The 27069-nt window shown below is 49.5% G+C and overlaps 1 protein-coding gene across 1 annotated transcript in view; it reads right to left on the bottom strand.

Moving 5' to 3' along the window:
* The window catches only part of WASF3 (WASP family member 3), an 85779-nt gene that overhangs the window by 10011 nt on the left and 48699 nt on the right, over positions 1-27069 (bottom strand). The window contains exons 4-7 of the mRNA XM_075337373.1: positions 22954-23107; positions 22612-22729; positions 19552-19727; positions 6763-7026 (exon numbers count right to left, since the gene is read on the bottom strand). Coding sequence (XP_075193488.1) covers positions 6763-7026; positions 19552-19727; positions 22612-22729; positions 22954-23107 — 712 coding nt within the window. The remainder of the gene's footprint in view (positions 1-6762; positions 7027-19551; positions 19728-22611; positions 22730-22953; positions 23108-27069) is intronic.

The raw sequence follows: 27069 nt of genomic DNA on the forward strand, positions 1-27069 counted from the left end.
ACTGATCGAAACACGCACTCCTGATGAAGTCGGGGAAGGTTCCCAGCGGGCCCGCTTAGCCTATCAGAGGCCGCGGTCCGTGACGGAGTTCTCACCGTGGGATCTGGGTGTTACCCCAGGAGCCCCTTGTTGTACCGACCCAGAGGGACCCGGGAGCGATGAACTCACAGCTCCCTGGCCCTGTGTTATCGGTCTGGACTGCAAGGCTTCCAGTATCTTAGCGGACCCTCTGTCCATAGACTGAGTCCTGGAATGTGAAAGCTACTCAGAGATTTGCTGATTCCAACATGCAAACTCTGTCCCTGTCATCTGTGCAGTGGAAACCGGCGGTACCACCTGGCCGAGGGTCCCACCAGTGCCGGAGGCTCCGGCTGAGTGAGTGCCCTCGGGGCCAAGCATTGTACACAATGAGGGTATGTGGAACCTGCCTGTAATATAGCCGCACAAGAGGTACAGGTTGTAAAATAAGCCAGTGCCTTGGCACCCTTACTCTTTAAGAGCAGACAACAGCATGTCGTCCGCAGAGTAATCAGTGAGGGTATACAGCCAAAAGCAAATAATGCTGCCGAACAGTGAGATCATATACCATATAGATAAACATATATATATATACACTGCGGCACCAAGGGGGGTCAGCACCTGAAAACTGGTGCCCCACAGTGCTCAGTGAGGGGGAAGGAGGATACCAACGTATGCTCCAGCCCTCCCTGCCGACGTCCAGTCGGCCGTCCCGTCGTTACCCCTGACTGGCAGGCCCGAGAACGGGAGTATATGGTACTAGGCCGCAAGAGCCGGGGACTAAATTTAAAAATGCGGCCGGCAAACATGGCGCGGTCGGCGCGGTAGTCCCAGTCTCACAAACCACTCAGCAACCGCTGCGGCATTTGTAACACAGATGCTGCATGCACCGTCCCTCAGGGGACACAGAGTACCTTATGATGCAGGGCTCTGTCCCTGATGATGTCCAGTCTCCTGTCCGTCAGAATCCCCCAGGGGCTGCGGATGGAGCCCGGTCCCAGTGCATGGCGACCGGTTAGGATCCCCCTCTCCCAGAGCAGTGGAGCAGATTCTGAGATCCTCCACCGGCAGAATTATAACAATGGCTGCCGGCGTTCCGAGGGGAGGAGAGAGCCGTGGGCGGAACCGCAAAAGTGCGGGAACCTGGTGGCCCATAGAGATCAGTGAGGGGGGCGGAGGACAGCGAAGTGTGCTCCAGCCCTCACTGTCGGCATCATACCGACCGTCCCGCCTTTCTCCCTGACTGGCAGGCTCAGGGGCGGGAGTTTAACACACTAGGCCGCAAAAGCCGGGGACTAAAGTATAAACCGCGGCCGACAAACAGGCATGGTCGGCGCGGTAGTCCCAGACAAAAAATCCACACCGCAGTCGCAGCTGCGTCTGAGGCCAAGGTGCTTCATGCACCGTCCCAACGGGGACACAGAGTACCTGTAGATGCAGGGCCATGTCCCTGACGATACTCCGTCTCCTGTCCAGCAGATTCCCCCAGGGGCTGCGGAGGGAGCCCGGTCCCCGTGGCTGGATGACCGGTTAGGATCCCACTTCCCCAGAGCCCCTAAGGGATGGGGAAGGAAAACGGCATGTGGCTCCTGCCTGTGTACCCGCAATGGGTACCTCAACCTTAACAGCACCGCCGACTCAGTGGGGTGAGAAGGGAGCATGCCGGGGGCCCTGTTAGGGGCCCTCTTTTCTTCCATCCGATATAATCAGCAGCTGCTGCTGACTAAAATGTGGAGCATTGTGTGCATGTGTGCCTCCTTCAACACAAAGCATAAAAACTGAGGAGCCCGTGATGCACGGGAGGGTGTATAGCAGAGGGGAGGGGTTACACTTTTTAAAGTGTAATACTTTGTGTGGCCTCCGGAGGCAGAAGCTATACACCCGATTGTCTGGGTCTCCCAATGGAGCGACAAAGAAATGGATTTTTGTGCACTCACCGTAAAATCGTTTTCTCTTAGCCATCATTGGGGGCCACAGGACCATGGGTGTTATGCTGCCTATCCATAGGAGGACACTAAGTAGATACAAAAGCATAGCTCCTCCTCTGCAGTATACACTTCCTGGCCGGGCCAGGCAACCTCAGTTTTAGTACACAAGCAGTAGGAGAAAAAAAAAAAAAACAGTAAAAAACTTCTCAGAGGAACATGAGAAAAGAAGAGTCATAACCAAATAAGGTACTGAGAGAACCAAAGCCCAACAGGGCAACAGGGTGGGTGCGGTGTCCCCCAATGATGGCTAAGAGAAAACGATTTTACGGTGAGTACACAAAAATCAGTTTTTCTCTGACGCCTCATTGGGGGACACAGGACCATGGGACGTCCTAAAGCAGTCCATGGGTGGGAAAAATAAAAAACAAGACAACACAACCAAAGGACTAGGAACCAGTCCCAGACAGCCTGGAGCGCCTACTGAGAGAGGTGCTCTACTGCAGTTTGCAGAATTTTCCTACCCAGATTTGCCTCAGTTGAAACCTGGGTATGGACTCTGTAATGCTTTGAAAATGTATGTAGGCTAGACCAGGTCGCAGCCTTACACACCTGTTCCACTGAAGCCTGATGCCGAATGGCCCACGAAGCGCCAACTACTCGCGTGGAATGAGCCCGCAGCCCACTAGGAATGGGCTTGAGTTGCAAGCGGTAGACTTCCTGGATCGCAGAGCGAATCCAGCGAGCCAGAGTCACCTTTGAAGCTGCCTGTCCCTTCTTAGGCCCCTCAGGAATGACTAACAAAGAGTCCGTTTTCCTAAAGGGGGCTGTCCTGGATATGTAATATCTGAGAGCTCTGACGAGGTCTAACGAATGCAGAGACCTTTCCACCCTATGAACCGGGTGTGGACAAAAGGAAGGCAGAACAATGTCCTCGTTCAAATGAAACGGGGTAAGACCCTTTGGAAGGAAATCCGGATGGGGGCGCAGAACCACCTTGTCCTGGTGAAAGATCAGAAAAGGCTCGCGGCAAGAGTGCTGCTAGCGCCGAAATTTGTCTGATGGACGTAATTGCCACGAGGAATGTTACCTTCCAGGACAGAAGAGCAAGGGAGGATTCCTTGAGGCGTTCAAAGGGAGACCTCGGGAGACCGTCCAGAACGAGGTTGAGGTCCCATGGTTCCAGCGGCCGTTTTGTACGGGGGAACTAGATGGGAAACGCCCTGGAGGAAGGACTTGACTTGCGGTTTTTGAGCCAGGCGGCATTGGTAGAAGATTGAGAGCGCTGAGACCTGCCCTTTAAGGGAACTGAGAGCCAACCCCGCTTGCAAGCCAGATTGTAGAAATTCGAGAATTCTGGGGATGGCCAGAGGCATAGGCTGGACATTAGTTTCCCTGCACCATGAAAGGAAGATTTTCCACGTACGGTGGTAAATGCGGGATGAAGCAGGCTTTTGGGCGCGGATCATGGTGGAAATAACCGCGGGGGAGAATCGCGCTCTTGTTAATACCCAGCTCTCAATGGCCATGCAGTCAGCTTCAGGGCTCTGGAGTTCTGATGGGAAATGGACCCTTGGGTCAGCAAGTCTGGGATATCTGGAAGGCGCCACGGTGCGTCTGTGAGCATTTGTACTAATTCGGCGTACCAGGTGCGCCTGGGCCAGTCCGGTGCTATCAGTATCACCGGGACTCCCTCTGCCTTGATCTTCCTGATTACCCGCGGCAGCAGGGGTAGAGGTGGAAATATGTAAGGCAGCGGAAGTGGTGCCAGGAGCAGACTAGAGCATCCGCGCCGATGGACTGCGGGTCGCGTGACCTGGCTATAAACGCGGGTACCTTTGCATTCAACCTTGAGGCCATTAGGTCCACGTCTCGTGTGCCCCAGCGAGTGCAGATGTGTAGAAACACATCTGGGTGGAGAGACCATTCTCCGGCGGCCAGGCCTTGGCGACTTAGAAAGTCTGCTGCCCAGTTCTCTACCACCGGTATGTGTACCGCTGATATCACTGATCCCGACAATTCGGCCCAGCTGAGGATCTTGTGGGCCTCGAGATAAGCCGCTTTGCTGCGGATGCCCCCCTGCCCATTGATATAGGCTACAGCTGTCGCATTGTCCGATTGGACTCGAATCTGACGACCCGCTAGCAGAGGGCAGAACGCTCTGAGCGAGAGGAAGATCACGCGTGAGAGACTTCTTAGAGGCAGAGTCCGCTCGCCATTGTCGGAGCCAGAGAGCTCTACGGATGGCTATAGTATTTGAGGCGGCAAACGCTGCGCAGGTAGCAGTGTCCATGGAGGCCTGCATGAGGTACTCCGCCGCAGCGGCAATTTGAGCTGTTACCTCTGTGAAGGTATGAGTGAACTGGGATTCCTCAAGCGAAGTGTTAAGGGATTCTGCCCAGACCGAGATCGCCTTTGCAACCCACACAGCGGCAAAGGAGGGCGAGAGGGAGGAACCCGCAGCCTCAAAAGCAGAGCGGGCGAGGTGCTCCATCTGTCTGTCGGGTCCTTGATGGAGGAACTATCGGGTAAAGACAGGAGCGTCTTTGTGGTAAGACGGGAGACCGGGGGGTCGACCGAGGGCGGATCGGCCCAGCCCTTAGGGGCAGATGAGGCAAAAGGGTACCGGGACTCCATGAGTTTTCGGTTACCGAAGCGTCTGTCAGGCTTCTCCCTTTGCTTTGTGAGGATATCCTGAAACTCTGGGTGATCAGCGAAAACCTTTTGGGGTTTCCTTGCCCTCTTAAAGGAGACCGCATGGTCAGTGGTAGTGGATGGGGGATCCTCCACATGCAGAGTTTGGTTGATTGCTGCTATAAGGGAGTCTATTGCAGTTTGATCATCTGGGGGTGATGAAACCAAGGAATCCTCTTGGTATAAACAGCATTCTCCCTCCTCCAGCTCTTCAGAAGCCGTGGAGCGTGTGGGAGAGCCTGCCCTGTGTGCTCCCGAGGGAGATCCCGCTGGAGACACCCAGCCGTGTGCTCTTTTCCTGATCCCTGCAACTGGTGAAGCATGTGCCCGGATTACCTAAGAAGGATCCTCCATAGGGGTATCCTCAGGCTGCGTTCCGTCCAGGGACCCAGAAGGGTGTGGAGGACGACATTGCATAGCCAGCACCAGGTTCTGTGACAGTTTTTCCATGGATTGGGACAGAAACTGTGCCCATTCCGGTGGGCTGGGAGCCCTAGGCTCTGGGCTGACGTGGCGGCGGTGGTGGCAGGGGGGTCTTGGGGGGCTGTAGGGGCACAGGACTCACAGAGAGAAGAGGTGTGTTTACGTGGTAGCTCAGCGTGGCAGGCAGTGCAGGCTGAATAATAGACTATGTGGGCCTTAGCACTCTTGGTGCCCTTAGAATTCTGCATGTTCCTAATAGGAGTATGCCAGGAGGGGGAGCAATGCTCAGCAGAGGTGAAGCAAGCACCTCACCAGAATCAGCCGATGGCCCTGTCCTCAGGAAGGATTAAGCGCTATGGAGATCTTCACACGCGTTCCTGGGGGGAAGGGGGGGCTTATCGCTAAAAGAGCGTGAAGATTAAGTCAGTGTGCCCCCCCTGCTGTGGGTAGTAATAAAACGGCGGGAAGGGAGCTTCTGATAGTTTTCCTCCCTCTCCCTCCATTCAGCACACAGCTTGTCACTGGTGGTTATCAGCTGGCTTTTCTGCTAGAGCAAATAAACAGAGCAAATAAACAGTGTGAGTCCCTGAGCTCTGTGCACTCCCCCTGCCACCGAGAAATTATCTGCAGGACTTTCTGCAAACAGGAGTGACGTCCTCCCTCCTCCAGCCAGCAAGCTAGAGAAAAGTTAACACTGTGTGCAGGATCCTTGGGGCTCTCCTTGCACTCAGCAAGGGACTTTCTCATAATAAATACTGTAAATGTCCTGGGAGCCTTCCCTGCAGCGTCTTTTCTCCATTTGTCTGGGAAACCAGTCAGGGGGGATCTCACCTTAAAACACTGCTTCCGTCCAGGCAGTGAAAATAGAGTCAGCTTGCTGTGTCCGGTCACACCGGTGCCATATTCAACTCAGAGCCTGCAACGAGGGGCTGAGGAATGGGCTATAGGGGCACAGGCCTCTACCCTGGGCTTTGGAAAATCGGTGTCTGTGGAACCCGTCGTCCAGCCCAGAATCCAGCGTCGCAGGAGGTGGTACGTGGAGGCGACACTCCACGTTCCCGCCCGTTGATGGTAGTGGGAGATCGGTCCCAAAAGGAAGCCGTCGCCCTCAAGAAATAACAAACCTTGAAAGGAAGTGCCTCCTACAGACACCAAGCTAAAACTGAGGTTGCCTGGCCCGGCCAGGGGGTGTATACTGCAGAGGAGGAGCTATGCTTTTGCATCTACTTAGTGTCCTCCTATGGATAGGCAGCATAACACCCATGGTCCTGTGTCCCCCAATGAGGCGTCAGAGAAAAACGCACCCTACATTATCTAAAACAGGAATGAAAATATGCCACCTAAAATTGGCACATAAATTATAATGTAAAGGCTCTGTTTAATTGAACAACAAAGTTGAGAGAAAGTCTAGTGGCCACATCGAATGTCGACCAGACAAGATCCCCATCAACCTTCTACCTGCCGACATCCCCGACACCTTTGCCTTGAGTGATATCACGGGTGCTTTGCACACAAACTATGATGTCCTGATTGGACTACTTATAAGAAAGTCGGGGGGGAAGATGCCAGTGAAAGAAGGATTTTAGAGCTCTGGTCGAGACGGTCAATGTGGCTGTTTGACCATGATCCTCTTAATCAGTTTTGCTAAACTATTAACTAGGCATGTGTAGTTTTAAATCAGGCTGGTTTCATAGAGAATTACCTGCACTCAGTAGAAGTTAGGGGAGGTGGATGAGGCCCATCCGTGGTCGGTGGTGGTGGTGGCGGTGGTTGTTGTGGTCTACTCAAAGTCCCATGTCTCAGCGTGCCAGTGGAGGACCGGTAATCATGTTCATGGACTTGATTGATGCCTACATGATGCAGGGACTCTCCCGATCCCACATACGTTGGGGTCATGGCGTGTTGGTGAATGGAGTGGTTTGGGGTTGCAGGATAGGAGTATTCTGTCAGATCAGATACATGAGACCTTACGAAAGAAGGAGAAAATAAAACGTTAGACACCACAAAATCCAGGTTCACGGCAACGAATGTGAACAATGATAGATTCACACTATAATCGTAAAAACAGACAGTAATTTGGAATTAGATGATTTAGAACTGCACGCTTTTAGCGTATTAGTGAAATGTATTCATTTAGTAAACTCCATGACGTGCCATTACTAAGGATATATCCATGTTTATATAGAGCTACAGACTTCTATGAATAAATCGACTAACGCTCAGCATATGCAGTATTGTCAGAGGCATCCCCATAGGAAAAGCCCCTGATATTTCCCAAGGGGTCCGCCGTCATTACAGCATGACAGGCGGAGAAATCCAAAATGGAAACGAGACTGGACATCTGCTGGTAGCAAAGTAACAAAAGCTGACTGTGCACAACGCTTGAGAATACCAATATAAATACGGTGATTTCAGCTGCCGTATACTGGAGGGGATATCAATCAGTCGACATTTAAGGGACTTGTGGCTCAGTTAATTGCTTAAACGATGCGATCGTAACTCAGGACGAGCAAACGATGTCACAAGCGTTTATACAGGTCAAGAATCGGGAATGAAATGGTTGAATAACGATCGTTGCTTCGTCACATGGAACATTGTTCACCGTGATCACACGGACCGATCATCTGAAGCCATTCTGTCTGGAACACATGGATAAACTACGATACGGTGCATAGAAAATAATTTGTGATAAAACGAGTCAATTTCCTGACTTTTTATAAACCGCGGAATTTGCAATTATAAATAAACAATTCGACAATCTGTACTGGTTCCAATGCGCCATCTCCTCGGAATACGATCATCCAGTTACAGAGACATATCCATTTCAGACTGCAATGTCCGCTCATCCTTTTTGCCGGTAAAGTCATTGAAAGAAGGGACAGTCTCCATTTATATTTACACAATTTTCTAAAGTTAAATGAAAATATTTTCCGAACACCTACGAGGTCCTGAACGACTGACGAGAGTTTTTGGACACATTCACGACATTCAATTATAGTGAGCGATGGGAAGGGTCTGTGAGAATCTGAAGGGTTATTGGCCAGTGTAAATGCACCTCTATAGTTCAGGTTTGGTCTGTAAAGACATTCACCAATTAATCACTGCCTTGATAAGAGACCCGGGCTTATTCATGGGGTGCAGAGTTGTCATTAAAGGGAGTTTCCCATGAACAAAGTTAATTTTAATCAATTATTATTATTATGATAATTTCCACAATTGGATGTGTTTAAAAAAATTGTTCCTGTGCTGAGATAATCTTATATATGTGCCCTGCTATGTGCTGTGTAATGGCCGTGTCTAACCGTACAGGGACATGGTCTGATCACACCACAGCTCCTGGGTCGGGGAGAACATAAAGCATACAGACATTACAGCATGGGATCAGAAATATTTTTTTCTTTCAGATAAAACATTTAGAAAAAAAACGGAAGGAAAATGTTTTACCTCACAAAAAGAATCAGCTATGATCCCATGTTGAAACGCCTATACTCTTCTTCCTCGGCCCAGATGTGATATGATCAGACCATGTCCCTGTACGGTCATACACAGCCATTACACAGCACATAGCAGGGACACATATATAAAAGATTATCTCTGCAGAGGGACTTTTTTTTTTTTTTTTTTTAAAAAAAGGAACCTGTCACCAGATCTGTCACAATAATTTGATCTTCCTTGTTCAGGGCAGATCAAGGTGCGCCTGTGCAGGACCTCCATGCTGGCGCGTTTGCATGATGTAGGACACGTCATGCACCCCGGCTTCAGAAGAAGGAGGACAAAGATGACTGAAAGCGGCGGCGCCGCAACCGGAGAACGGAGCCACCCATTTGACCAGTTTGCACTGTACTGACCATTTAGGTGAGTATTATAAAGTGATTTTTATGTTCTATACAGCGGCCTGTGCTCTTATATACAGCATGTTAGAATACCTTATTACTGTATATAGGAGCTCACTGGTGGTGGCCGCAGCTTATAGGCCCGAAACTCTGGTGACAGGTTCCCTTTATAACACCACCAATTGTGGAATTTATTATTCCAAGATCTACTGATTAAAAGGACATTGTGGGAAAACCACTTTAATAAAATTATCTTCCAAATATTGCTAATAATGAGCCTAACAAAAAAAGCAAAGGACATTGAAGTTTCTACAGAGGTTTGCCTTTAGTTGCATATTGGGCGTGTTTGTGTCATGAAACATCAATAGTTAGCAGAAAATAAATTGGCCTCAGAAATCTATAGTGTATGGGCTGCGTTAGGGACTGTCTTGTCCATTCCATTACATGGACTTGGTCAGTAAAACTCTCCGTAATAAACCAGAGGTAGAGCATGATCTGGTAATGTGAAATATCCAACAATACCCATTTTATCGAACTACAGTGCTACATCAGCCCAAAATATGTTTATTCGTATGCAAATTAGGTTCGCAAGATTACAAATGGGCGCAGTGATGCACTTGCAACGTGCAAAGCCGCCCTTAGACTGCAACATCGCACGTGCGATGTCGGTGGGGTCAAATCGAAAGTGACGCACATCCGGCGTCACTTTCGACATCGTTGTGTGTAAAGCCTAGATGATACGATTAACGAGCGCAAAAGCGTCGTTATCGTATCATCGCTGCAGGCTCCGACTTTTTCATAATTGCGATGCCACGACAGGTACGATGTTGTTCCTCGTTCCTGCGGCAGCACACATCGCTGTGTAAAGCCGCAGGATCGAGGAACATCTCCTTACCTGCCGGCGGCGGCTACGGAAGAAAGGAGGTGGGCGGGATGTTTACATCCTGCTCATCTCCGCCCCTCCGCGGCTATTGGCCGCCTGCCATGCGAAATCGCTATGACGCCGCACGACCCGCCCCCTTAGGAAGGAGGCGGGTCGCCGGCCAGAGCGACGGTCGCAGGGCAGGTAAGTGCGTGTGAAGCTGGCGTAGCGATAATTTTCGCTACGCCAGCTATCACAAGATATCGTACCTACGTAGCAACGGGGGCGGGGACTATCGCATGCGACATCGCAGCATCGGCTGGCGATGTCACAACGTGCAAAGCCCGCCTAAGGCTCCTCTTCGTTCACTCCATCGGTGGTGACCTCACTTCTAGATCGACAGTGGAGAGCAGAAATTACAACTTGTAGGAGGTCGATGAAGTAGGTACGGAGAGATCTCACATTATCCTGTGCTACCTCTGGTTTCTTAGTGAAAGTCTTACTTACTTAAAAGGGAATCTGTCAGTAGGATCAACTTTCCTAAGTCATCTATATTGCATGTAGACCATAGGAAACTGAATGAAATGATACCTGGATATCTGTGATCCGATGTCTTATTCCGGAGAAATCAACATTTTTCTTAACGTAAAAATGAGCACGTAAGATCTATGGCCCAGACAGAGATCTCTCTGAAAATCTGCCGCAGAGTGCATTGTAAATAAAAGGGGACGTTACCAGCGTGAGACATGTAATGACTGACAGTCTGCTCTCCTGATCTACAGTATATGTCTCAAACTGGTAACATCCCCTTTAGTTTCCAATATCTGGAGGCAGTTTCTCATCAGTGTTTGGCCCATAGGTCTTAACAGCTCATTTACATATTAAGAAAAATGTAGATTTCACTGGAATAAAGACATCAGATAGCAAGGCATCACTTTATTCAGCTTCCCATGACCTACACGTCCATTTAGACGGCTTATGAGCGTTCATCCTACTGACATTCTCTTTAAGCAATCTAGGGAATATTGCTGGTGGAATAAAGCCATGTATATGAGTAATATGAGTACTGTATTATAAAAGTACCTTACAGTACCTCACTATAGGGTAGTGTCTATAAAAAGAACATCAATGTATCAAAAGGGAACTTGTCACCAGATTTTTCGTATTAAACCATAACTACCACCTTCTCCAGCTCCAGGGCTGCGTTGTAGGAAGGTGCACCTTGTTGCTGGCCCCTTTTCAGACCTCCAAAACAACTTTACAAAATTATTACCTTTTCGTATACAAATTAGTTTGGTTGGCCAAATGGGCGGGCTCTATTTCGCCTTCTGTCCCCCCCTCCTGCCATTTTTTCTCCATCCCCCAGTCTTGATTTGCATGGATGACGACGGCCCCGGCATCCTCCACGCTGATGCCGCAGTCTCACGCAGTTAGCAGAGGCCACTATCGCGGGCCTGAGCAGAAACTATCCCTCTCGCACGCCTGGGATGTCTTTGCGCAGGCTCGCGATAGTGGCCTCTGCTAACTGCGCCTACGCGAGACTTCGGCATCAGCGTGGAGGATGACGGGGCCGTTGTCATCCATGCAAATCAAGACTGGGGGACGGAAGGCGAAATAGAGCCCGCCCATCTGGCCAACCAAACTAATTTGCATACGAAAAGGTAATATTTTATAAAGTTGTTTTGTAGATCTGAAAAGGGGGCCAGCAACAAGGTGCACCTTCATAGAATGCAGCCCAGGAGCTGCAGAAGGGGGTATTTTTGGTTTAATACGGAAAAATCTGATCAAAGGTTCCCTTTAATTTAACTTCCTTGCTACCTTACAATAAAGATGTAGCAGATTTAGTAAGAGTATATACACCAGTCTAAATTTAAAAAACAAAATAGTTGAAGTTAATTGCACCGCAAATATTAAAAGTTGCAGACCCCTTAATACATTTTGTGCATTGTCGACAGAATTAAAGTCTGAAACCGTTACGAAAAAAATAAAATAAAAAATAAAAAAGAAGAAGCAGTTTCAGCTACCACAGAGAATTGTTTGACCAAACATAGCAGGGTAATTTTCAGGTTGATAATTTTGTGTTCCCCGAATAATGGTAGAAATTTCCAAATGACCCCTGGCAGAAAAAACGTTCCCCACCCCTGGTCTATGGTTAACATCCCAATCCCATGTAATCAACATTTTGATACGCTGCACAGGGGGGAATCACGATTGTGTCTGGATCTAAATCAGATGACAATTTTCTGTAATGTCTTTCTCTACAAATCTCTCCATTTGTGAAAACCATGCAAACTCCACCGACGCCATCACACTCCAGGCAGAAGCACGTCCAATGCAAGGAAACAAATGCAACTAACCCTCCTCCTATTCTGTCTCCAGTACATGTTCACATTGTTTCTCTGGAGCCTGATCCACCATGATGTCACCGGACAGTCAATCCTTCGGTGTGTGATCACAGTCAGTATGATCTGTTGGGGCTTATACTTTAGCTATAGAACATTCCCACTCTGCTAAATTATCAGATCTGATTTTAAATAATCATGTCTAGCGCCCTCATGGGTGAAAACCTGGCCTCATCTAGGCATATAAAAGAAGGGAATTTTGTTTACTTACCGTAAATTCCTTTTCTTCTAGCTCCAATTGGGAGACCCAGACAATTGGGTGTATAGCTATTGCCTCCGGAGGCCACACAAAGTATTACACTTAAAAGTGTAAGGCCCCTCCCCTTCTGGCTATACACCCCCAGTGGGATCACTGGCTCACCAGTTTTAGTGCCAAAGCAAGAAGGAGGAAAGCCAATAACTGGTTTAAAGACCAACTCAATCCGAGGAAACATCGGAGAACTGAACCATACCACATGAACAACATGTGTACCCGAAAAAACAGAAAAACCCCGAGAAAACAGGGCGGGTGCTGGGTCTCCCAATTGGAGCTAGAAGAAAAGGAATTTACGGTAAGTAAACAAAATTCCCTTCTTCTTTTTCGCTCCTAATTGGGAGACCCAGACAATTGGGACGTCCAAAAGCAGTCCCTGGGTGGGTAAAAGAATACCTCGTGATAGGGCCGTCAAAGAGCCCTTTCCTACAGGTGGGCAATCGCCGCCTGAAGGACTTATCTACCTAGGCTGGCGTCTGCCGAAGCGTAGGTATGCACCTGAAAATGCTTGGTAAAAGTATGGAGACTCAATCAGGTAGGTGCCTGACACACCTGCTGAGCCGTAGCCTGGTGCCGTAATGCCTAGGATGCACCCACGGCTCTGGTAGAATGGGCCTTCAGCCTTGAGAGAACCAGAAGCCCAGTAGAACTGTAGATTTCAAGAATTGGTTCCTCGATCCCCCGAGCCAGGGTGGATTCAGAAGCTTGCGACTGTTTACGCCGACCAGCGACAAGGACAAAGAGTGCATCCGGGTGGCGCAGGAGCGCCATGCGGGAAGTAGAACCTGAGTGCTCTCACCAGAACCAACAGATGCAAATCCTTCTGAAATTGATGGACTGGACGAGGACACAAAGAAGGTGAGGTGATATCCTGATTGATATGAAAGTGGGATACCACCTTAGGGAGAAATTCCGGAATCGGACGCAGAACTACCCTGTCCTGGTGAAGGACCAGGAAGGGAGATTTGTATGAGAGCGTTGCTAGCTCGGAAACTCTCCTAAGAGACGAGACCGTTACTAGAAGGCCACTTCCCGAGAAAAGCGGGAAGGGAGACCTCTTTCAAAGGCTCGAAAGGCGGCATCTGGAGAGCAATTAGAACCTTGTTCAGATCCCAGGGCTCTAACGGCCGCCTGTACGGAGTGCTGAGAAGACAAACTCCCCGTAGGAACGTGCGTACCTGAGGAAGTCGTTTCTGAAAAAATACAGATAGCGCTGAGACTTGTCCCTAAAGGGAACTGAGCGACAACCCTTTTTCCAACCTAGATTGCAGGAAGGAAGGAAACAGACGATGCAACCGGCCAGGGAGAAACACCCTGCGCCGAGCACCGAGATAAGAATATCTTCCACGTCCTGTGGTCAATCTTGGCGGACGTTGATATGCTAGCCTGTCTCATGGTGGCAACCACGTCCTGAGGTAATCCTGACGACACTAGGTTCCAGGACTCAAAGCCACACCATCAGGTTGAGGGCCGTAGAATTCAAATGGAAGAATGGCCCTTGAGACAGCCAGTCTGATTGGTCTGGTAGTGCCCCCGGTTAGCCTACCGTGAGGCACCACAGAACCGGGAACCACAACATCCTCGGCCAATCTGTAGCGACGAGGATGGCGCGGCCGCAGTCGGTCCTGATCTAACGCAGCACTCTGGGCAACAATGCCAGAGGTGGCACATAAGGTAGCTGGAACTGCGACCAATGCTGAACTAAGGCGTCTGCCGCCAGAGCTCGATGATTGTGAAACCGTGCCATGAAGCTGGCACATTGTTGTTGTGCCGTGACGCCATTAGATCGACGTCCGGCCTCTGTCAGCGGCGCCAGATCTCCTGAAACCCGTCCGGGTGAAGAGACCATACCCTTTTGGCCACACCCCGGCGACTTAGGAAGTCAGCTTCCTAGTTTTCCACGCCTGGGATGTGAACTGTGGATATGGTGGATGCCGTGTCTTCCACCCACATCAGAACCTGCCGGACTTCCTGGAAGGCTTGCCGGTTGCGCGTTCTTCCTTGGTGGTTGATGTATGCCACTGCTGTGGAGTTGTCCGACTGAAGTCGGATTTGCTTGCTTTCCAGCTGCTGTTGGAAGGTTTGTAGGGCAAGATACACTGCTCTGTGTTCAAGAACATTGATCTGAAGGGTGGACTCTTGCTGAGCCCCCGTACCCTGAGCGCTGTGGTGGAGAAAAACTGCTCCCCACCCTGATAGACTCGCGTCTGTCGTAACTATCGCCCAGGATGGGGATAGGAAGGACCTTCTTTTTGACCATGAGGTGGGAAGAAGCCACCACCGTAGAGATTCCTTGGCCGCCTGAGAAAGAAAGACGACTCTGTTGAGGGAGGTCGACTCCCCGTCCCATTGGCGGAGAATGTCACATTGTAGTGGACGCAGATGAAACTGCGCGAGAAGAACTGCCTCCATTGCTACCATCTTACGTAGGAAGTGCATGAGGCGTCTTAATGTGTGCGACTGGTTCTTAAAGAAGAGATTGCAGCCCGTAGTGAATGCTGTTTGTCTAGCGGAAGCTTCACTATCGCTGAGAGAGTATGAAACTCCATGCCTAGATATGTTAGCGATAGGGTCGGAGTCGGATCTGACTTTAAAAAGTTGATGATCCACTCAAAACTCTAGAGAGTCTCCAGCGCAACGTTCGGGCAGTGTTGGCATGTTTCCTAAGAGAGTGCCTTGACAAGTAGATCGTCTAAATATGGGATCACAGAGTGACCCTGAGAGTGCAGGACTGTGACTACTGCTGCCCTGACCTTGGCGAAGACCAGTGGGACTGTCGCTAGCCGGAAGGTAGAGCTACGAACAGGTGTTCGTCTCCTATAACGAAGCGTAGAAACGCTAGTGCTCTGGATCAATCGGCACGTGTGGATAAGCATCCTTGATGCTTAATGATGCTAGGAAATCTCCTTGGGACATTGAGGCGATGACATGGCGGAGGGATTCCATCCGGAACCGCCTGGTGTCCACGAGCTTGCTGAGCAGTTTTAGATCCAGAACGGGACGGAACGGCCCGTTCTTATAGGCACCGCAAATAATTTGGGGTAAAAACCGTGACCTTGTTCCTGAAGAGGAACGGGGGTCATCACTCTTTCTGCCTATAGAGTGCACCCTGTTTGCAGAAGAGCAGCGGCTCGGCCGGGAGGTGGAGAAGTTCTGAAGAATCGAGTTGGAGGACGAGAAGTGAGCTCTATCCTGTACCCGTGAGACAGAATGTCTCACACCCAACGGTCATTGACCTATGGCAGCTAAATATCGCCAAGGCGGGAGAGCCTGCTACCGACCGAGGATGCGGAGAGAGGAGGCCGCAAGTCATGAGGAAGCCGCCTTGGAAGCGGGTTTTCAGACTGTCTCTTCTTTGGGCGTGACTGAGCCCGCCAAGAATCTGAGCTCCTCTGATCCTTTTGAGTCCACATTGGACGAGGAAAAATGAGACCTGCCCGAGCCTCGAAAAGACCGAAACCCCGACTGCCTCCTGCTCTGTTGGGGTTTGTTGTGTCCGGGCTGAGGAAAGGATGAATCCTTACCCCTGGACTGTTTAATGGTTACATCCCAACGCTCACCAAACAGTCGGTCAGCAGAAAAAGGCAACTGGTTAAGCATCCTTTTTTGGAAGCAGAATCTGCCTTCCATTCACTTAACGAGCAGACCAGGCTCTGCTTAAAAACACGTAGTAGCGGAGGCTACTGCCGCACGGTTCGCAGAGTCTAGGGCAACCTGAATCGCGTAAGAAACAAATGCAGACATTTGAGAGGTTAAGGATGCCACCTGCGGCACAGATGTACGTGTAACCGTGTCAATCTGTGTAAGACAAGCTGAAATAGCTTGGAATGCCCCAAGGGTGAGAATGCTGGAGCCAACGGTGCGCCGACAGCCTCATAGATGGATTTAGACCAGAGATCCGAAATAACCAACATTCTATTGATGGACGCTATAAGATTATTCACTATGGCGTCACCATTAGGTGTATCCAGATTGAGAGCGGTCTCAGGATCAGAATCCTGAGCCGCTACTTCCGCCTCAGTACACAGAGAGTCCTTCTGCTAGGACCCTGATGAAACCGAGGGCCGCTCATAGTGAGCCCGCTTAGGCTGTCTGGGACTGACGTCTGTGCAGAGCCGTGACTCTGGGATGCATGTGACATTCCCGGAGCTGTTAGTTGTTCACACTGAGGGGGGCCATGGATCAATGATTCAACAGTGCCCATGTTGTGAGAGACATGTCCGGACTGCTAGGCTTCTAGTATCATAGCCATAGTCTCAGAAAATCTGTCAGTAAATACTGCAGACACCGTCCTCATCCTCTGGCCATTAGCAGAGACTCCGGCTGAGTTGGATACAATGGGGGTCTATGTAACCTGCCGGCCGTATAGCCGTACATGCTGTACCGGCTGCATAGAAAAACATGTGGTTCTGCACCTTTGTTTTACACAGAGAATATGCTGATAACTCCTCCGCACAATCCAGGAGGGTATATACAACGTGCGACCAAACAGTGCAATGTATATAGTACAAGCATATCTATAAGTGCACTTCTGCACTAGTGGGGTTAGCACCACAGGTGCTGCTTAACGCCTGTTACAGCGATTGTGTGACTATCAGAATGCCAGGGTCTTCCACACTTGTCTCTGTATCGTACAGAAACTGACACTAATGGCTGCCGGCGTCCTGTATAGAGAAGGAAGCCGTGGGCGTGCCTGAGAAAGTGCGGGAATCCGGTTTCACAGTGCACACAGTGAGAGGGGTGGAGTATGCAAAACATACTCCAGCTCTCAGTGCTGCTGTGCTAAGCAGCGTCACGCCCCTACCCTGACTGTCAGGGCTGTGGGCGGTAACGAAGGGAGACTAGGCCCAGAAGCCGGGGACTCGAGTTAATAAGCGCGGCCGGCATATCAGTGCTGGCCGGCGCGGAAGTCCCCGGCGCACCACAAATCCCAGCGGCGCCTTCAATAAAACGGCAGCGGCGGTTAGCGCGGTAGTCACCCAATACACTAACACACCCAGCAACGCTGTGGTGTGCGATGGCACTAGTGCGGACAGCGCCGCTGTCCCTGGCGCACTAACACACCCAGCAGTGCTGCCGTGTGTCTGCGCGGTCCCCACAGGGACACCGAGTACCTCCATGTAGCAGGGCCATGTCCCTGAAGATACTCCGCTCCATGTCCAGCAGATACCAGGGGCTGTGGATGGAGCACGGTCTCTGTGCCTGGAGACCGATAGAATCCCACTTCACCCAGAGCCCTGTAAAAAGGGATGGGGAAGGAAGCAGCATGTGGGCTCCAGCCTCCGTACCCGCAATGGGTACCTCAACCTTAACAAACACCTCCGACATGAAGTGGGGTGAGAAGGGAGCATGCTGGGAGTCTGTATAGACCCTCTTTTCTTCCATCCGACATAGTCAGCAGCTGCTGCTGACTAAACAGTGGAGCTATGCGTGGATGTGTTGCCTCCTTCGCACAAAGCACAAAACTGGTGAGCCAGTGATCCCACTGGGGGTGTATAGCCAGAAGGGGAGGGGCCTTACACTTTTAAGTGTAATACTTTGTGTGGCCTCCGGAGGCAATAGCTATACACCCAATTGTCTGGGTCTCCCAATTAGGAGCGAAAAAGAAAAGAAAGAGCAATCAGATGTACGGCAGCATAAATCATAGGCGAGATGTGCACTAAGTGCTTGTTAAGTCACGTTGTGCTGCCAATTCTCTAAAAACTAATTAGACTAAAATAATCCAAGTATCCATGTTCCAAACTGTATAGAAAAAAACACCGTATTAAAAAAAGATGTCCACTTTCAGTACAATGGTCCACAAAGTAAGTAAAGTACATTAAACAACAAACTCAGCCGGTGCTCACTCTCTGTATAGCTTGTGCCGGATCCCCACCGCTGCTCTGACTACCGGGCTCATATCACAAAGCGTGCATGTACCCCTGTAGTCACTGACTAAGTTCAGCCCTCTGTAAGGCCCCTTTCACACATCAGTTTTTTACTGGTCAGTCACAATCCATCCAATTTTGAAAAAAAACTGATCCGGCGACTGATAATGCTGGATCCGTTTTTTTCTCATAGACTTTCTCATCGATGGAATGCGATAGATGGCCTCACGTTTCAAATGTCAATCAACGGATCCATCGAAAATTGTTTGTCCAGAGGACGGAGATGATGGTCAAAGTAACGTCTTTTGTCTACATCGAAAAAAAAAAAATCGGACAGTGATGGATCAGTCGCAGTCCGTCGTTTGGTTGAATGGAAGCCTATGGGCGCAGGATCCGTCGTCACCCGTCAAAATCGGGATTCCGTTTTGTTTTTTAACTGAGCATGCTTCAATTTATTATTTAGTATCAAATTAGCCAGCCAGCTCCCAAGCTAGCCTAATCCGTCGAAAAATGGATCTGTCGCATCAGTTTCTCCACAATCTGCGGCGGATCTGTTGAGCCAACAGAATGTGACTGGCAGCAAAAAAACTGATGTGTGAAAGGGGCCTAAAGGGGTTGCCGGCCCATGCCGCTGAGCTCAATGGCAGGCTACAGCAACAATGTCACCACTCTGGCCAGTCATTGTGCGCAGCATGGCATTTTACCAACCTCTGTACGAGCACTGAGCCCTGTGAGTTGATAGAGCGGTGACACGCACTATTAAAGTGATGTCCTCACTCATATCACTAGGAGCAAAGCAACGGCGAGGAGCCGGCGCCGAATCAAGGGAGGGTGAATACCTACTTAGGTGTTTTATGTACTTCCACTTCTTGGGGATGACTATTAAAAGTGGACATTACCTTTAAGAGCAAAAAAAAAAAAAAAATAAAGAAGTACAGTAAAACGATTAAACTCTTACTTAAAAGTAGGTCTATCTCTAGATTTCCCATGACACTGTATCTCGTAATCCTGATGTGGCTGGTGCACTTTCTTTAAAAATCCAGCTATCAACTCAGAGCTGCATCTCAGCAGGGAGGGGGACACTGAAGAATGTTACACTAGGTATGGACAGATTTCAGGACATCAGCCTCATCAACTCTAAAATCATACAGTTTTTCTTTCAGAAGTCACAAGTCTTCATCACTACTATCTGTTTGAGGAAGAGGAGGGTAGTGATTTCAAGCAACACATTGCACTACTGAGACACAGCAGAGACCTGACAGCTATAGACAGACCTAGTGTCCGGGGACATGGATCCCTCGGAAGACGCTGCTTGGTATACATTTGGAGACAGCCTGTTGTCAGGCCTGAGCTCCTTGTCATAGGCCATGATGTTCCACTCCTGACGTCTGTTCCTGGCTTTCCTGACCTTTTTCACTTCGCGAGTTGTGCCGTCCACGCGCTTCTGTTCCTGAGACAGAAAAAGGAAAATGGATTAAAAACAATACAACTGCATTCATAAATGTAAATAATCTGTGTCCGCACAGCAGCTCCAGCAATCGCAGAAAATGAATACAACGCCCCATCGTTACACTTACTGTGCGTGCCACGCCTGTGCTGCGGCCAAACTGCAGACGGGTACACCCTGCCAGCGCTGGAGTCTCACTGCGTATAGATGCACCACGCCTACACTGGAGCATCACAGCTGATGGGCTGGGGTTGCAGTGAAATCATGGACATATTGTTCTATTTGTACACAGCCACAAGCCTGGCACTGATTGTCCACAATTTCACTGCAACCACAGATCTACCGCAGATTTATCTCTGCGTGTGACAGGGCCTTTTTTTCTCAAGAAAATTCCACAGGCATTGAAAGATTACCGCACCCGCGGTAAATAACCGCGGCAAACCGCACCCGAAAACCGCATGCGGTTTTGCCGCATGCGGGTTGGTACATGTGCTTTAATGCATTCAATGCAATGAAGCACATTGAAAAAAAGAAAAAAAAATAATTTCCTTCTGAGATAGGTAGTAGATTGATAGATAGATAGATAGATAGATAGACAGACAGACAGACAGACAGAGGGATAGATAGATAGATAGATAGATAGATAGATAGATAGATAGATAGATAGATAGATAGATAGATAGATAGATAGATAGATAGATAGGAGGACAGATCGCTGCATTTCTCACGGTCGGCAGTGAGTTCACATTACCGGCCGTGGGAAATGCCCTGTGGTTACCTCTGCTGTCTCACTGCGAGGCTACATTCAGCGCTGTGTGTCAGTCGCGGCTAGATGCAAGCATCGCAGGACGTGGATTACGTCGGAGCTTTGTTTCGGGAGGGGTTAATAAAAGGGTGAACGAGGCTTATTTGTGTTTTATTTAAAATAAAAGGATTTTTCGGTGTGTGTGTTTTTTCACTTTACTTACGGGTTGATCATGTCAGCTGTCACATAGACGCTGCCATGATCAAGCCTGGACTTAGCGTCGGCGATCCGCCGCCATTAACTCCTTGTATTACCCCGACTGCCACTGCATCACGGCAGCAGGAAGAGCTGGGGACACTCTGGGACTGCCGCATAATGGATGAGACAGTCCCGGGGCAGCTGTGGCTGATATTCTCGGCTGCGTGAGGTGGGGGGGAGGCGGGGGACATTAACCCTGCCCCTCGCCCTCCCCAGCCTGAGAATACCGGGCCGCCGCTGTGTGCTTACCTCGGCTGGAAGGTAAAAATACAGCGGAGCCCGTGTGGTTTTTTTTTTCTATATTTCCGTTTGCTTTCTATGTGTGTTCTATGTGTCTGTGTGTGATCTGTGTTCTAGGTCTGTGATGTCTGTGTGTGTGTGTGTGTGTGTGTGTGTGTGTGTGTGTGTGTGTGTGTGTGTGTGTGTGTGTGTGTGTGTGTGTGTGTGTGTGTGGTGTGTGTGGTGTGTGTGTGCGTGTTTACTCTCTGCTCCGCTTCCTCTTCCTGTCATAATGACATCACTTCCCTGCAAAACCGCAGGCAAGCGATGTACATTACCGGAGGTAAACCGCGAAATACCGCAGGGAATAACGCAGGAAAACGCAGTGAAACGCACAGAATTTGCTTCCTGCGTTATTCCCTGCGGGATTTCACGATTACATTGCAGTCAATGGAGTGAAATCCCGCAGCGACGTGCGGAAAAGAAGTGACATGCAATTGTTTTTGCAGCAAAACATGCAGCTGTCAAATTCCGCCTAGTGCGCACAGGATTTTTTTTTCCCATAGGTTTTGCTGGTGAATCACTGCAGAGATGTTATGAACATTTTCTGCAGAGAAACATGCAGCAAAACCGCAGGAAATCCGCGGCAAAAACCGGTAAGTGCGCACAGGGCCTAAGACAGCATTGGAGTCTCACTGCTGACTGGTATACTACGCCCACACTGGAGCCTTACTGCTGACGGGTACACCACGCCCACGCTGGGAGCCTTACTGCTGACGGGTACACCACGCCCGCGCTGGAGCCTCACTGCTGACGGGTACACCACGCCCGCGCTGGAGCCTACTGCTGACAGGTACACCACGCCCGCGCTGGAGCCTCACTGCTGACGGCTACACCACGCCCGCGCTGGAGCCTCACTGGATATGGGCACACTACGCCTTCGCTGCAACCTTACTGTGTACGGGCGCTCCACGCCTACATTGAAGAATCAGTGCTGATGAGCGCATTAAGCCACCGCTGGAGGTAAACTGCATATGGGCACACCACGCTTGCGTTCAGCAAAGCTATACAGGTGCACCGCGCCTGTGCTCCAGCCAAACTGCATAAGGGCGCCTCACTGCTGACTGGTGCAGCACGCCTACACACACTGGAGCCTCACTACTGATGGGCGCACCACCCCTGCGTTGGAGTCTCACTACTGACAGGCACATCAAGCATAAGCTGAAGCCTGACTGAAAAAAAGCACTATACCTACGCTAGAACCTCACTGCTGACTGGCACATCATGCCTATACTGGAGCCTCATTGATGACAGCAGCACAACACCTATGCTGGAGCGTCACTGCAGGTGGGCGCCAGTGGTCGTGGTTGCCCTATTCCAAGCTTTGCTACGGGCCCCACACTTCCATATGCCTTATATGCCTGTAGAACCTGTTAGCTATATACTGAAACACACACATCTATCTATATATCTCTATAGGAGACCCAGTGTAGGGTATAGTCACATACAGAAGGTGCTTTCTGCTGCTCCATTATTGTAATGTGTGCACCAACTGTTTGACTCTCTGTTATAACCTTTTGCTTTCCGGAAGCAAAAAAAAAGAAAAACACCAAACAATAGATCCCAAGAGAGAAAACCATCCATCCGCGTTCTGAGCGTTGCTACCTTCTGCCGTCTTTTCTCTTTCCTTTTATCTTCTGTGTCTTGTAACATCTTCTCCTTCCAAAGGTCAAAGAAATAGGAAGGATCCGTGTAAAACTTCAAGCCGTCCTTTCTATCATCCCTGTCAGCACAAAACCGAAGAGAAGGACGTTAATTACAAGACTCCCAGGGGAGCCAGCGACATACAGAAATACCAGACGCTTCTGTTAGAAAGCTTTTCCCACCTACGTAGGATCGTCATAAGTGGAAAGAATCTTTACAGAAGCCAATATTCGAAGAAGTGTACACAACGTTGGGCGTCAGTCAGACACCCCTAACCGATAGCTGGTCATGTTTGCCACTTACCTGTACGGGGAGAGTATATTGAGCGGAGGCGGCTTGTCGCAGGTGTTGTAGATGTCAGTGATTGGATGGGGAATGCTGTTTTTGGAGACCACTTGCTGATCTTGGATGGTCGAACTTTTGAAAGCCTTACGCATGTTGATATCTTGTAGGGAAACTAGGGTTTAAAAAAACAAAAGTAAAGATTAATTATCAAAAAAATATCATCGGGTTTGATGCCATGGGGCGAGGACGCAGTTTGTACCCCAAATTTGAGCGTAGACAATCTGCATTGTATTACAGTATAGCAGCATTGTGAGTCTGCAGAATAATATGGATGTTGTGAGATTGCTCTCTTAGATGAGAGTTTGCGGATAGAAATATCACAAATAGCACATGCCCCCCAATAAACGGTACATGTTACTTAGTGTAAGGCCAGCTGCACATGACCGGATTTTTGGGTACAAGTGCTATCTGTAAATAAAACGGATAGCATGCACGATTTTCCTCCAGAAATCTAATGAGACTCATTCATTATCATGAGACTTATTAACTGCTGCAAATTTAAAAAAAATAAAAATTTGTCTCACTTTACTGGATGAAAACTGAATCATGTGACTTAAGCCTAAGGATCAATTTGCTCTGCCATCACGGACGCATATTGAGCAAGGGACAGGGTGCCTTCTCAGGGATTCCGCCTGTCTTCACCTGTGACTGGGGCTTCCGGGACCATTTATCGTAGGACTCTATTTGGCAGCCCTGTAGGCTGTTTTTCTATTTGTCTGTACCTACCCATTTCAAGTTCTATAGAGTACAAACCTTCTTACCCTTTTCTCTTGGCAGGTTCGGGCCTGGACAATAAGATCTTGCAAATTACACTGGCTGGTGCCCGTCCTAAGAATCGCCCCTGTGCTCTTCCATTCTTCTACTCCTCTCTACCCACCCTTGTGGACTACTTTGGGACATGCCATTTTTTCCTGTGTCCCACAAAGAAAAGAACATTTTGGGTACTCACAGTGGAATTTATTTTTCTCAGAGCCCTTATTGGGGGGACACAGCACCCAACATTTTTAGATTATATGTTGGGCCAGTCTGTATATTATTTCAGGTTACTTCTACTACTGTTTTCACACTGATCGACTTGGCTGCGTCTGGTGGGTGTGGGCTACTGAGGAGCAGCTAACTTTTCTCTTGCGGAGTGGCAGCCTCCTAGTGCCACCAGCATACACCCATGGTTTTCCAAGAAAAAGATTTTACGGTGAGTATCCAATATTATTCCTGCACTATTATTCCTTGTAGTTACCTGGATCACATTCTTACATTTGGGTTTTTAAATGCCATAGTTGCTATTCTTTAGTTGTAAGGACTGGCACTTTATTCTTTATAAATTGCCCTGTGCAGTTTTTGATTACTTATCAAATGACATTATTGAACACCATGCTTGTTTAATAATATAGTACCTTTATAATGCACTTAGCTATTTTAAAGGTTTTCAATCATGTGACTTTGTAATTAATAAAAGGATAAGGTGATATTTTCAAATAGCCTCTTGTTTCTTGCAGGATTACACTATTCTATCAGTTACTGTAAATCTGATTAGATAGGGGTGGGCCGATTTGGACATTACATAATCAACATTGCAATTCATGGGTTAAACAGCTGTGACTGGAGCAGTCTCTAATCCTGACCTTCACAGCACTAAAGGGCATAAGCACAGGAAGGGTGACAAGAAAAATGGGTGTTTTTTATGCTTCCCCCCAGCATCCAACTTCATCTACACTTAGTTGCACCTGCTTATCCAGAGTCTTTACAGGATAATGCTTGAAAATATGTACCTTAAACCTACTGCATATAAAATAATAAAAGCAAAAGAGAGAATTTTGTTACTTACCGTAAATTCTTTTTCTTATAGTTCCGTATTGGGAGACCCAGACCATGGGTGTTTAGCTTCTGCCTCCGGAGGACACACAAAGTACTACACTTAAAAGTGTAGCTCCTCCCTCTGAGCTTATACACCCCCTGGTAGCCAGTCCTAGCCAGTTTAGTGCAAAAGCTGAAGGAGAATAGCCACCCACAAGTAGAACCGAGTAAGAACCGGAACAACCGGAGCCTCTGTCTACGACAACAGCCGGTGATAACATACGGAACAAGAAAATTGCCAACAGGCAACAGGGAGGCAGCTGGGTCTCCCAATACGGAACTATAAGAAAAAGAATTTACGGTAAGTAACAAAATTCTCTTTTTCTTTATCGTTCCTTTGGGAGACCCAGACCATGGGACGTTCCAAAGCTGTCCCTGGGTGGGAATAAACAGAAAAAACTAAGAAGTAGGCGGAGCCTAACTTCACAAGTGGGCGACAGCCGCCTGAAGGATGCGTCTGCCCAAGCTCGCATCTGCCGAAGCATGAGCATGCACTTGGTAGTGCTTCGAAAAGGTATGCAGGCTAGTCCAAGTGGCAGCCTCACAGACTTGTTGAGCCGTAGCCTGGTGCCTAAAAGCCCAAGAGGCACCGACAGCTCTGGTCGAGTGTGCTTTGATCCCCGGCGGGGGAGGCACCTGAGTACTCTGGTAGGCGTCCGAAGTGGTCGATCTAATCCAACGAGCCAAGGTCGGCTTAGAAGCAGAGCGACCCTTGCGCCGCCCTGTGGTTAGCACAAAAAGAGAGGTGCACCGCCTAAGCGCAGCAGTGCGAGACACATAAATCCGGAGAGCACGTACCAGATCTAGAGTATGCAGCGCTTTCTCAAAGCGATGAACAGGGGCCGGACAGAAGGAAGGCAAGGAAATATCCTGGTTAAGGTGGAAGGGAGAGACCACCTTAGGAAGAAAGTCTGGGGTCGGACGGAGAACTACCTTGTCTTGGTGAAAAACCAAAAAAGGTGACTCCGAGGAGAGCACAGCCAAATCAGAGACTCTCCTGAGAGAGGGGTTATGGCAACTAGAAAGGCCACCTTTTGAGAAAGACGATACAAAGAAACCTCCCTAAGGGGCTCGAAAGGGGGTTTCTGCAATACCGTGAGGACCAAGTTAAGGTCCCAGGGATCCAAGGGCCGCCGATAAGGCGGAATGATGTGAGACGCACCTTGCATGAAGGTGGGGACCTGAGCCAGCTGGGCGAGACGCCGCTGGAACATCACTGACAGAGCTGAGACTTGTCCCTTGAGAGAGTTGAGGGACAGTCCTAGCTGCAGAACGGACTGTAAAAAAGACAGAAGGGTCGGCAACGAGAATGGCCAAGGAGAATGGCCGGAAGAGCGACACCAGGACAGGAACATTTTCCAAGTCCTGTGATAGATCTTGACGGAGGAAGACTTACGGGCCCGAGTCATAGTGGAGATGACTTCAGGAGGAATACCAGAAGCCGTCAAAATCCAGGACTCAAGAGCCACGCCGTCAATTTGAGTGCCGCAGAATTCGGGCGGAAAAACGGACCTTGCAAGAGCAGGTCTGGACGGTCCGGAAGATGCCACGGCATCTCCACGGACAGTTGGAGCAGGTCCGGATACCAAGCTCGCCTGGGCCAGTCCGGTGCAATGAGGATGACTCGACGACCCTCCATTCTGATCTTGCGCAGGACTCTGGGCAAGAGAGCTAGAGGGGGAAACACGTAGGACAGACGAAACTGGGACCAGTATTGAACCAGAGCGTCCGCGGCGAAGGCCTGAGGATCGTGGGAGCGAGCCACGTAAACCGGAACCTTGTTGTTGTGACGGGATGCCATTAGGTCCACGTCCGGAGTGCCCCACTTGTGGCAGATTGACTGAAACACTGCCGGGTGCAGGGACCACTCACCACCGTCAACGGATTGACGGCTGAGATAATCTGCCTCCCAGTTTTCTACGCCAGGGATGTGGACTGCGGATATGGTGGATTTGGAGTCCTCCGCCCATTGAAGTATGCATTGTACCTCCAACATTGCCAGGCGGCTGCATGTCCCGCCTTGGTGATTGATGTAGGCAACCGCTGTCGTGTTGTCTGACTGAACTCGAATGTGCCTGCCCGCCAACAGGTGGTGAAAGGCTAGGAGAGCTAGAAGCACAGCTCTGGTTTCCAGCACATTGATTGAAAGGGCTGACTCGGACGGAGTCCAAGTGCCCTGTGCTCTGTGGTGGAGATGTACCGCTCCCCAGCCGGAAAGGC

Source organism: Anomaloglossus baeobatrachus, chromosome 2 (assembly GCF_048569485.1).
Source record: "Anomaloglossus baeobatrachus isolate aAnoBae1 chromosome 2, aAnoBae1.hap1, whole genome shotgun sequence".
NCBI classification, from domain to species: domain Eukaryota; kingdom Metazoa; phylum Chordata; class Amphibia; order Anura; family Aromobatidae; genus Anomaloglossus; species Anomaloglossus baeobatrachus.